At 43.3% G+C, this 12,025-nt stretch overlaps 1 protein-coding gene across 4 annotated transcripts in view; it reads left to right on the top strand.

Moving 5' to 3' along the window:
- Positions 1-470: 470 nt before the first annotated feature.
- Positions 471-12,025, top strand: part of pla2r1 (phospholipase A2 receptor 1) — a 35,143-nt gene continuing 23,588 nt past the window's right edge. The window contains exons 1-6 of one of the 4 annotated variants that reach the window (XM_076303751.1): positions 471-813; positions 8,391-8,774; positions 9,013-9,186; positions 9,667-9,831; positions 10,161-10,304; positions 11,394-11,546. In XM_076303751.1, coding sequence (XP_076159866.1) covers positions 675-813; positions 8,391-8,774; positions 9,013-9,186; positions 9,667-9,831; positions 10,161-10,304; positions 11,394-11,546 — 1,159 coding nt within the window. In that variant the 5' untranslated portion in view covers positions 471-674. Of the gene's footprint in view, positions 814-8,390; positions 8,798-9,012; positions 9,187-9,666; positions 9,832-10,160; positions 10,305-11,393; positions 11,547-12,025 lie in introns of those variants that run through there. The other 3 variants (XM_076303748.1, XM_076303749.1, XM_076303752.1) reach the window with 3 other exon arrangements.

The raw sequence follows: 12,025 nt of genomic DNA, 5'->3' as shown, positions 1-12,025 counted from the left end.
TTAATCTACTAAACCCCTCTTCTACTGCACTTTTTACCCCCCCCCCATTAATGCACAAATAGGCTGACACCAGACATAATTTCACTGCATTTCTTACTTCCAGTAACTATATGCATGTGACAATAAACTTCCTTGTATCCTTGTATAACGCGTATGACTACATGTACTTCTGTTAACTCCTCAAAGAGTTCGAGTTTGACAGCGTATATTTTGCCGACAGTGTATGCGCGAAGTCATACGCACGACGTGGCCGATGTTAATTAATACAATATAGATATTTAGATTAGAATTTAACACTGGTTGCATGTTATTGATTTATTACATTTCACTTCACCGTAGAGGTCTCGCCCATTTCAGAGTAACCGCTTTGACGCTCTTCCCGCTACCTAGGCTATATTGCTGCCGAACTTGGGCCCAAGGTTTGGTACTTTTGAGCATTTATTTGAATGCCTGTTTAGCAGCAGGACCAGACGAGCCCGCCCAGTCCACTCTCCGTCTGTCTGAGGGACAAGTAGGCCTACTCCACTTTCACTGCCCCGCTGAGAGCGACGTGACGTAGGGAAAACCGAAAAACTCGGCGTAAAGTAGCTGGTGAAAAACATCCATACGCCAGAGTTTGCCGAGACGCGAAATGCGCTACCTCGCTTCCGTGTCTATCATTCTCAGTTGTGGATATGCAAAAATACTTTTCACGTCGCAATGTTTGTACAGACGGGGCGCTTTTCGCTCTTTGTATTGTGCTGCTGAACAGCTCTGCTCGTGCCTCTGAGGACGACGAGGTTTTGGGGGAAAAACAACTTACGGAGCTGTACAGTAAGTTCATTCGGCCTGCATGAAACTCGAATGTAGCCTACTTTGTCTAAAACATGCCGTAACAAAACACAATGGATTGTCGGCGGTTTAACGCGCAATAGGGTAACAGACCCATGCAACTGAAAAAAAATGTTCTCCTTTATGAGGTTGTTGGCCACAGTGATATGTAAAATACGTCAAAACAGATCGTTTAAACATCTGTGAGGAACATCTAAGCTACGATTCCGTTAGGAGTCTGCGCTCAAATGTTGCTGTCCGTAAAGTGCGTTCAGTGAACCTTCGGTTTTGCCAACTTTGGAGTGAGCAGCCTTGCTACTCCACAGAACTCAGCTCGACTGCAACCAAAACTCAGCACCACGACAGTGTTGAGATTGCTTTTACCTTTTACTCATTGCATGTGAGAAATTAGATAGTAGGCTACACCACCTCCTTTCCAAGCACTGACAATGACCCTTTTTGCTGGGAGCCACACCGTCATCAAGAGGTCATCTGGCACGTTGTATCACATGACATTCCACATTTTCACTAAATGAATAAACGAGTTTGGACACTGTAGTGCGCAACACAGTATCCTAATTTCGGGCACAGGACCGTGCTGTAAACTGCAGCGAACATTAAGCAGATCATAGGGTAGCTTACATTAGGCTCTATATTAAACACTCAACATAGCCTACAACCTTACACACTCCAGACCGGACAGCATCAGTACACACATAGCACGCTTTAAATAGTTTTTATCCAGCCACAGTCAGACAAGTAAGCCTATGTAGCCTATGTCACTTGAACCAACACATATTCTCAAATGTTAAATGGACTTTTCTCTCTATGTATTATTCACTTTATCTCTTCACTAAATGTTGAAGTTTTAAGCTTTGCACAAAAAATTCAATGTAGGTTACCTTGCTGTCTGTGCGTGTAGGCTACAAATGGCAAATAATTATTTTGATCAGAACCATCAGCTGGAGTTTCTTTTGAGTTTTAGGGAATTGCATTGCGCAATAAATAGCGTAGAATAATAAAGCTGCATCAAATCAAAGTCACATAGGCAACATAAGTGCACACTCAGTTGAAAGCATAAGGGAAAGTTGGTGACTGCTGCTGACACAGACATCCTCCTCTATAAACCTTTTCCTGTTAAGTCCCTGGATGGAGGCTCTGTACTTACCCAATCGCAAGACTGAGTTCTTCCCTTTCGAGGTCAGTCGAGGTAATGATAATGAAGAACTGACACACAGAAACAGACCCACACCCACACACAACTACAGGTCAAAACTTGTCCTCCTGAGCTGTCGCGGGCAAATCATATGACCTCATCTATTTGACTTTGCAGTGAATCACATGTTTACAAGTGAAACAGGCTGAGAGAGAGAACCACATATTCTGGTGGAACTATTTGGGAAAAAAGTGGAAGCTCAAAAAACCTAGTTTGACTTGTAGATTTCTGAGAAGCATCTCTACTCCCACATCAAATCAGGAATTGTTACTAAATAACTATTTTCTTTTTTTTGTGGGGGAAATTGTGGGGGGTTGGTGCTGTTAGACAGAGAGTATGTGTGTGTGTGTGTATAGTACAATCCCTAATCAGAAAAAGTTGGGACGTTGTGTAAATGTGAATAAAAACAGAATGTAATAATGTGCAAATCTCTTAAACTTATATTTAGTTGTAAATAGGACACAGACAACATATTGAATGTTCAAAATGACTAATTTGACTATTTAATGGAAAATATGTTGATTTTGAATTTGATACCAGCAACATGTTTCAAAAAAAGTTGGGACGGGTCGGGGATAACAAAATGCTGGAAAAGTTGTGTAATGATAAAAAACAAAAGGAGGAATGGTTCACAACTAATTAAGGTAACTGGCAACACAATTGGATATTAAAAAAGAGCATCCCAGGGTCTAGGGGTATTCATCACTCTGTGTAAACCTTTGTGCCATGATGAAACAATATAATTTGAATGCTTCTTAACATGTAATTGAGAAGTATTTGGGGAGTTCATCATCTACAGGACATACTATTATTAAAACATTCAGAGAATCCAGAGAAATCTTTGCAAACAAGGGAAAGAGCTAAAAAACACATTGGATGGCCATGGTCTTTTGGACCTCAGATGGCACTGCATCAACACCAGACCTGTTCCCAGACCTGTCATTGTATGGGCTCAGGAAAACCTTTGATAACCATTGTCTATGTGCGTAGTTTGATACTCAATTCAAAGACTGCAGCCAAAATTGTAACAGCCAAAATTGTATTGAGACATGATACAGAAAATGCCACTGTCTTGAGCTTGTTTAAAATAGAGGTAACATGGAAAAAGGTCCTGTGGTTAGACCAATCAAAATGTGCCATTCTTTTTGGAAATCATGGACTCATCTGGGCTAAAGAGTAAAGGGCCTATCCAAGCATCCAAACTTTCCAACTTGTTTTGGTCCTCAATTTGAAACCCAACATCTATGACAGCTATGATTTTGTTAAATGAAGAGGTGAAGCAGCACAGTGGTAAACTTTCCCTGTCCCAACTTTTTTTGAAACATGTTGCTGACATGAAATTCAAAATGATCATATGTTTTTCTAGCCTAGAAATCTAGACGCGCCCTAGCGGCAGCAAATTTAATTTGCAGCCAGGGTAGTCTAGCAACTCTCCGTTGGCTTGCGAGCTGGAAAAATTAAACTTCTATCCGGCCAATCACATCGTGTATACTGTAGAGTCAGCGACGGTTCCAAGTGAATTCCCTGCAACTTGAAAACAAAGAAGATGGATGCTCTTGCTGACGAATAGCAAACTTTGAATCACGACTCGAGTCAAGCTTTTTTTAAATTGGCAAAAGTTTGATCAACTAGTCAACTAGCTCCGCTGGTGGGAAAATGCATGGGACTTTTTTTTTTTTTTTTTTTTTAAGTACTTTTTTGATCCCGTGAGGTAAATTTGGTCTCTGCATTTAACCCATTTGTGAATTAGTGAAACACAAACAGCACACAGTGAACACACAGTGAGGTGAAGCACACACTAATCCCGGCGAATGGCGGCACTCGGGGAGCAGTGAGGGGTTAGGTGCCTTGCTCAAGGGCACTTCAGCCGCGGCCCACTGGTCAGGGCTCAAACCGGCAACCCTCCGGTTATAAGTCCAGAGTGCTAACCAGTGGGCCACGGCTGCCCGACTCATGAGTTGTATCGCTATCCTATTGCGTGCAGAGGAAATTTGAAAGACAACTGTTTATCCCGCCTCTTGGATTGAGCAGTGCCAATGAATAGTTCCAGACCGTACATCTTTATGTGGGTATGGCTCGTCAGGCTAATATTTTCCATGAAATAGTGAATATTTTAATTTAATTTTAATGTTGTCTATGTCCTTTTTGCTCCTAAATATGGGTTTACAAGACTTTACACAACATCCCATCAGAGAATAGAAAAATACTGCATATGATTCAGAGAGCATTGGAGAGGGAAAAGATGAGTGTCGTGTGTAAGTGCTTTGACCATATGGCATCAATATGGCATCCTGTCAGTATCACCAATTTATTAGCAAATAGCATGAATGTAAACTGAAATATATTATGTATATTTTTGTAAGCATTAGGAACTGTGTAAGGATACTCAGGGGCTTTGAGAATGAGCAGGGTGAGCAGAAGGCATGACTGTCCACTCAGACATGCAGGCATGTCATTTCAGGCATATGGCGAGAGCTCCATAGACACGTGTGTGCTTTGAAGTCGGCAGCTGTGTGTGTGTCTGTGTGTCTCGGCAGCTGTGTGTGTGTGTGTGTCTGTGTCTGTCTGCGTCTGAGTCAGTCTTTTTAACTTGCTTTGCCTTTTTTGTCAGCCTCTTCAGTTACCTGTGGTAGCTTTCTCTTCACTTCTCCCTTTCTGTCCCACTATTCTGTCGCAGACAGGCCAACAAAAGAGCCTCACTCCCCCTGCTTACTGAAATATTATGCTCCATTTTGCCACAGTGAAACTGGACACAGTGCTGCTATCTTTTTATCTGTCTCCTGTGCATCATTGTCCCCCTGCCCTCCAGCATCCCTGAATGGGTGGGTGATGTCTTGATAGGGTGCTGCTCTTTCATCGCTTTCCTTATAGGAAACAGCTAGGAAGGGTTATCGCCATAGCTCTTCACCTGTTCTGATGGCGAGGCGGCTGGCTTATCGGGTCAGTCTGATGGACTCCATTGAAGGGATAATACTATCCAGTCTGGCACCCATGTTAAAGGGGTTCTTTTGCATCTGTGAAGAAGATAAAGGTGTCTCCATCTTGGGATAGTTACTTCGCTCTCTCTCTCTCTTTCTCTGATATCTCTCTCAGATGCAAGTTCTGTGTCATGGATTGGAAGCATGCACTTAAAGGGCTCTATTTTAGCAATCGTAAATGCACGTTCTGAAATGGATGGTTTAAAGTGTGGCCTGTCCAAAAACGCTACCTTGATGGCTTAATAGGTTCGCCAGATGCCAGGCACATTGTTCAAAATGGTTGTTCTTATGTTTCTTAATCAGTCATGGGTGTGTTTTGGGCGTAACATCCTTTAAACCATTGGTAGTGACATCTGTCATTCCCTTTAAGAGCAGGCAGCACAACATCAGCATGGTATTTTATGAGTCAGTGCATCTGTAGGAATCTGCTTGCACGTGAGAAGGGGTAACCATTGAAAACATTGCCTGAAAATAGCACTTGTTGAAATGACTGAATAAAAATCCTAAGGGTATTCATCCTGCAGAGGAGTTGTTGCCTGGGACTCGCTAAGGGCTGCTTACATCTCCTGACAGTGCGTCTTCAAAATAGCTGTGCTTTATATGCACTTTCCACTTTTTTAGACCAGGTTTTTCTTGGTCAGTGGCGTTTTAAAATGATTTTTAATGGGTGTAAGATAGCGATTTTTGGATCATGCACCTGACCACAATGTGTAAAACACATTGTTTTAATTGACACACCCATGGGTGCATTCTTCAGTTGTGTTGGAGCACATGGTGAAAAATCACTGCCTTGGATGTAAGATAGGAACAAGCCTTGCATTGCGCTTGTATACTTTTGATCCCGCGAGGGAATTAGTGAAACACACTCAGCACACAGTGAGGTGAAGCACACACTAATCCTGACGCAGTGAGCTGCCTGCTACAGCGGTGCTCGGGGAGCAGAGAGGGGTTAGGTGCCTTGCTCAAGGGCACTTCAGCCGTGCCTACTGGTCGAAGCGCTAACCAGTAGGCCACGGCGGCCCCAATGCTTGGCGCCATGTTGCGAGTGGAAGATGTAGCCCATACAGTAGTGTTCAATGCTCAGTACTCCAACCCAAAATTAAGGTCCTTTAGCACTATTACTCAATCTGAGCTTGGTAAAATTATAACTCAAACCGGCTCCTCAACATGTGTTTTAGATCCAATCCCTACTAGATTCCTCAAAAAAGTATATGATAGCTTAGCTCCCTTTATTCTCAAGGTAATAAATACTTCATTAGAAACAGGTATATTTCCAACTGCTTTTAAAACCGCTGTTGTGAAACCTTTACTTAAAAAGTAAAATCTTGACCATACCAATCTGAGCAACTACAGGCCTAAATCAAATCTACCGTTCCTGAGCAAAGTACTTGAAAAAGTTGTTTGTAATCAGTTAAATACCTTCCTCAACGAAAACAGTATCCTTGAAAAATTCCAATCAGGTTTTAGATCAAATCACAGCACAGAAACGGCTCTAGTAAAAATAGTCAATAATCTCAGACTGGCTACTGACTCAAACAAAGTCTCAATCCTTATTCTTCTGGATTTGAGTGCGGCATTTGACACCATTAATCATAGCATCCTAATTCACCGCCTTGCGAAGTGGGTGGGTCTCTCTGATAATGCTCTAAACTGGTTTCAAACCTACATTACTGGCAGAGATTTTTTATATCAGTCTAGGAGATCATGTATCTGAAAAACATGACTTGCCTTTTGGTGTGGCCCAGGGGAGCTGCCTTGGTCCCCTGCTATTTTCCCTATATATGCTTCCATTGGGAAACGTCATAAGTCAGCATAATGTAAACTTCCATAGCTACGCAGATGATACCCAATTGTATATTTCTGTGGAGCCAACTAACCCAGATGGCCTTTGCTCCCTCACTGCATGCCTAACCTCCATTAATCAGTGGATGAGCAAAAATTTTCTGAAACTAAATGATGACAAAACAGAGGTACTTTTGGTGGGACCAAAACTAAAGCGAGATATTGTTCTTAGTAATATGGGGAACTTGGCACACCAGGTCAAACCAAAAGTAACAAGCCTCGGTGTCATCTTGAATGCAGAGTTAAGTTTTAAGCCCCATATCAGTAAAGTTACTCAAACAGCCTATTTCCACTTGAGAAACATTGCCAAAGTGCGGCCCTTTTTAACTCAACAAGATGCAGAAAAACTAATTCACGCCTTTATCACTAGCAGGTTAGACTACTGCAATGCACTTTTCACTGGTCTTCCCAAAAAACATCTGAAGAAATTGGCACTCATACAGAACTCTGCGGCTAGACTTTTAACTAAGACTAAGAAGAGAGAACACATCACCCCTGTGTTGGCTGAACTGCACTGGCTCCCTATTTCCTATAGAATTGATTTTAAGGTTATGTTAATTACTTACAAAGCTCTGAATGGCATAGCACCTTCATATATCTCTGAGCTTTTAATATCTTATCAACCACAAAGGAAACTTAGATCATCCAATTCTAATCTTTTAATCGTACCCAAAGTGCTCCACAAACAAAGTGGAGAAGCTGCTTTTATCCATTATTCCCCCAAACTATGGAACACCCTGCCTCTGTAGGCTACATCAAGCAGGCGAGTTCAGTAAATATTTTTAAAAAAGATCTGAAAACATACCTGTACAGGAAAGCTTTTAGTTAACTCGTCTTATCCTGTAGACTACTTTTTCAGATTATTCTACATCTGCTGCTATTGGAGGGCGCAGCCAGCCAGAAGCAGATGGGCTCCCCCTATTAAGTCAGGTTCTGCTCAAGGTTTCTTCCTGGAATATGGGAGTTTTTCCTTGCCACAGTTGCCATATGGCGTGCTTGTGGGGGGTAAGAGGGTTAAGGCTGCCAGTCTTATGACATGTCATTTTCTGTATTTTTGATATGTTGCTGAGTGGATCATAAACGGCCCCAGCAATGATTGATAATGACTGACTGACTATTATTTTGTTACATGCTTCAAATGTAAAGCACTTTGAGCTGCATTCTGTGTATGAAAGGTGCTATACAAATAAAGCTTATTATTATTATTATTATTATTATTATTATTATTACTCTGTACAGTGTTCTTATCCAGTGATATGTTTTGTCTGTGTCTGTGTTTGTCTTTCTTACAATTATTTTGCTGCGTTCTTTTACATTTCTTCAATGTTGTGGGCACCCACCCATTCAGTGAATTTAAGATGTTTACGCAATCAATGAGTAATAATGTTTTCATGACTCAGTATTTCAATAAATAAAAGAATTCTCATGAATTTTCCTCTAAATGAGCAGCCCTACTTTATTGAAATGATCATGGTATCATAGCATCACCAAAACTGATCACTGAAAGCCTACAGTACGTTTGCGTGTGTGTTTCTCTATGGCAGGTAAAGGTGCGTTCATCCTGGAGAGCGTGCAGACGCAGCTCTGCGTGACGCTGAATGGCTCCACTGGCCTGGTGCTGTCGGACTGCGAGCGGCCCACGCGGGCCATGCTGTGGAAGTGGGTCTCCCGGCACCGGCTCTTCAACCTGGGCAACAGCCGGTGCCTCGGCCTGAACACCAGCCGCATGGCGCAGCCCCTGGGGACGTTCGAGTGCGACGCATCCATCCGCACGCTGTGGTGGCGCTGCAGCAGGAACGTGCTTTATGGCGCCTCACAGCTGAAGCTGGCGCTAGCGGGCAGCCGGCTGGTGGCCAAGAGGGCCGAGTACCACGAGTGGCGGAGGTACTCCACATCCGGGGAGGGACCCTGTGCCTACCCATATGAGGGTGAGTGCAGATGGTGGTGCCAGGTAATCTCCACTGTCCCCTTCATGAACTGGAAACAAAGCACGCTGTACACACACACAGTTTGATTTGTCAAGTCTTATGACTTCAGTCCCCTCAGTTCAGAGTCTTTCCCTGTTTGTTATCTCCTTCCCCTCCATATTCCCCTACATTTGTGTGTTTGTATGTTAGTGGGAGTGTTTGTGTATTTACATGTCTATGTGTTTATGTGTGCGTCCAGTGATTTACACTCTGCAGGGTAATGCCAATGGGATGCCCTGTGCGTTGCCCTTCAAGTACAACTACAAGTGGTACTCGGAGTGCACCAGCGAGGGCAGAGAGGACCAGCGCCTCTGGTGTGCCACTACCAGCCGCTACGACCAGGATGAGAAATGGGGCTTCTGTCCGAGCCCAGGTACACACACACTCACACACACTCACACACACACACACTCACACACACACACACACACACACACATGCACAGATGCACAAGCACAGGACCCACAGGTTTCATTCGTCTCTCTCTCTTTCTCTCTCTCTGTAATCTGTTTCAGGCTGGCAAACTATGGCCTTTATACCTGCTAACAGCTCAGTCCATACACTCTAGCACCACAGACACACTATTGCAATCACTCTAAATAACTGACATTTGACTGACACTGTACTTTATGTATATTGTTTATGTTTTTGAATAATTTTGGGGTAATGCTTGTACTTGTATACACATGCATGCATGCACGCATGCGCGCAAGCTCGCACGCACACACACACACACACACACACACACACACACACACACACACACACACACACACACACACACACACTCACACTCACACTCACACTCACACTCACACTCATAGCGGTCTTATCTTTCCTCTCCATGGCTCAGACACAGGCTGTGACTGGCTGTGGGAGAGCAATGAGGAGTTGCGTGCGTGCTACCAGTTTAACCTGCACACCTCAGTGAGCTGGAGTCAGGCGCACGCCTCCTGCAGAGCTCAGGGAGGACACCTGCTCAGCATCACCAGCCTGGCAGAGCGCAAGTACATCAGAGGTAACGCGTGCGTGCGTGCGTGCGTGTGTGTGTGTGTGTGTGTGTGTAAAAACACTTAAAATAGCAAGAATAAAATAATTATATGATTAACATTTCTAATGTAAATATTTATAACAGATATACTATGTATTTGATGTTTTGTTTATCTGTATAGGTAGGTGGTTAAACGTTCATATCTGTGCTATGTGTGCAATATCAATGTTTGTCTTAGGTGTATCATGTATGCTTTGGTTCATAGTCCTGTTGGTTTAATTTGTGTGTGTGTGTGTGTGTGTGTGTGTGTGTGTGTGTGTGTGTGTGTGTGTGTGTGCCTGTTGCTTGCTTTCCAGACAGACTTGCTGATGTTGGGGTGATGATCTGGACTGGACTGAACCATCTGGGCAAGGAAGGGGGGTGGCAGTGGTCTGATGGATCTCCCCTCACTCTGATTGACCTTTTCTCAAATCGACATGACCCCAGCAGATTTACAAGAGGTTACTTAGTCCTTCCTTATCTGCAGTCTGATTGAACTGAAGCACTAGTTCTTCTTGCACTTGCTACGTTGGTACCTGCCAGGAGTGGTAGGGAGACATAGTGGGAAAGGTGACATAGTGGGAAAGGCTCTGACCTACAGGTCGGGCTTCAAGTGATGTAACTACCTGTGGCTAATTGATTAAAAGAAACACCTGTTCTGGCATCTTCACACACCGTGAGGTCAGGCCCCCTGTGTGAACTTAGTGTGTTCTGTAGTGTGTTCTGTGCGTATGTGAAGGAGAACTTGTGGCATTTGGACAGCTATTGCAAAACAGAAACGGTCCTTGAGCTGGCCATAGTTCGTATCTGGTGATAGAGAGCTATTGGCCAGGAAGTGGGACCAAACCAGTGGGTAAGTGACCACTCCCAGGGGGCACTGCTAAGCTCATGGACACACACACTTGCATTCACACATGATTAGATTAGATTAGATTCAACTTTATTGTCATTATGCGGAGTACAAGTACAAAGACAACGAAATGCAGTTTGCGGCTAACCAAATGTGCAAAAAAGCAGAAAAGTGCAATGTGATATAGAAAGTATAGACAGGTGTTGCATAGACAGGACAAGATATATAGTGCAGTGCAGTGTAGACAGTATATACAGTTGGTTTACAGGAGGTGGTTTAATATAAATATGTGCAGTGTATTAGCAGTAACATTATAATAGCAGAATAAATATGGCTATATAGTATGAACAACATGTACAACATGTGCAGTGCAGTAGCAGTGGCATTGTAAGAGTAGTAAGAATAATATGGATATATGCAGTGTATTAACAGAATATACAGTATTATAAGAAAAACAGGATAAATATTGATATTCAGTATGGAATGTATAGACAGATAGGTTTAAGCACATATTCCCATCATGTAGTGTGAAGGAGGTTTGGATTAATGGTTAGGTTTTTATACTCCCCCATTTGTGTTCTTTAAGTTCCGGCCAAGGAATACTCTCTGGGATCTTCCCATGTTTTAAAACAGTACCACAGACTTGGCTTGTTCTGATTCCCACCATCACCTCTCCCGCATCTCTCCCTGTGTCCTGCAGCCGTGCCCTCGGCTCCTGTGCCGTCCAGCCGCCAGTGCCGCGTGTGTAGCTATGCCTCGGGCAAGGAGCAGTGGCGGAGCATGTCATGCGAGTCAGCTCTGTACTACGTCTGCAAGAAGACCCCCAACAATACCCGCCGGGCTGAACCGCTAGGTAGGAGAGCTCCTTAACACTGCAGCACTGGTGTTGTCTGTAAAGCACCTCCACTATGTCTGTTTGCCATGTCTGTGATAGACAGTCAATGTCCAAAATGGGATCTATTCATAATCTGAATTCCATCATAAGTACCGGTAAATGCCTGGAATGGGGTATGAGACATTTTTACTTCTTATTTCTATAGTTCTTAGCAGATGCTTTTATCCTGTTTGGTAGTCCCATTTTAGAAAAAAAGCCCTGTTTATATGGAGGTTTGGTGAATATTTGGATAGTAGGTGAATCACTGTGCTGATACAACAACAACAACAAGACGTTACATTTATATAGCGCTTTTCTCGACACTAAAGCGCTTCACAGCAAAAGAGGAACCTCACTGACCACCACCAATGATTCAGTCACCATTTGATTGTAGCTCTGAACATGTGTAGACATACACTTGTATACACATGTGACAGCACAGATAGGAGAGGCTAAAT

This window comes from Alosa pseudoharengus, unplaced genomic scaffold (genome assembly GCF_046254945.1).
Source record: "Alosa pseudoharengus isolate Yale_2024_CS ecotype anadromous, Long Island Sound unplaced genomic scaffold, YU_APseudo_1.1 YU_APseudo_1.1_scf_24, whole genome shotgun sequence".
NCBI lineage: Eukaryota > Metazoa > Chordata > Actinopteri > Clupeiformes > Clupeidae > Alosa > Alosa pseudoharengus.
Note: the sequence above shows the minus strand (reverse complement) of the source record. Positions and strands in the feature narration are given on the sequence as shown.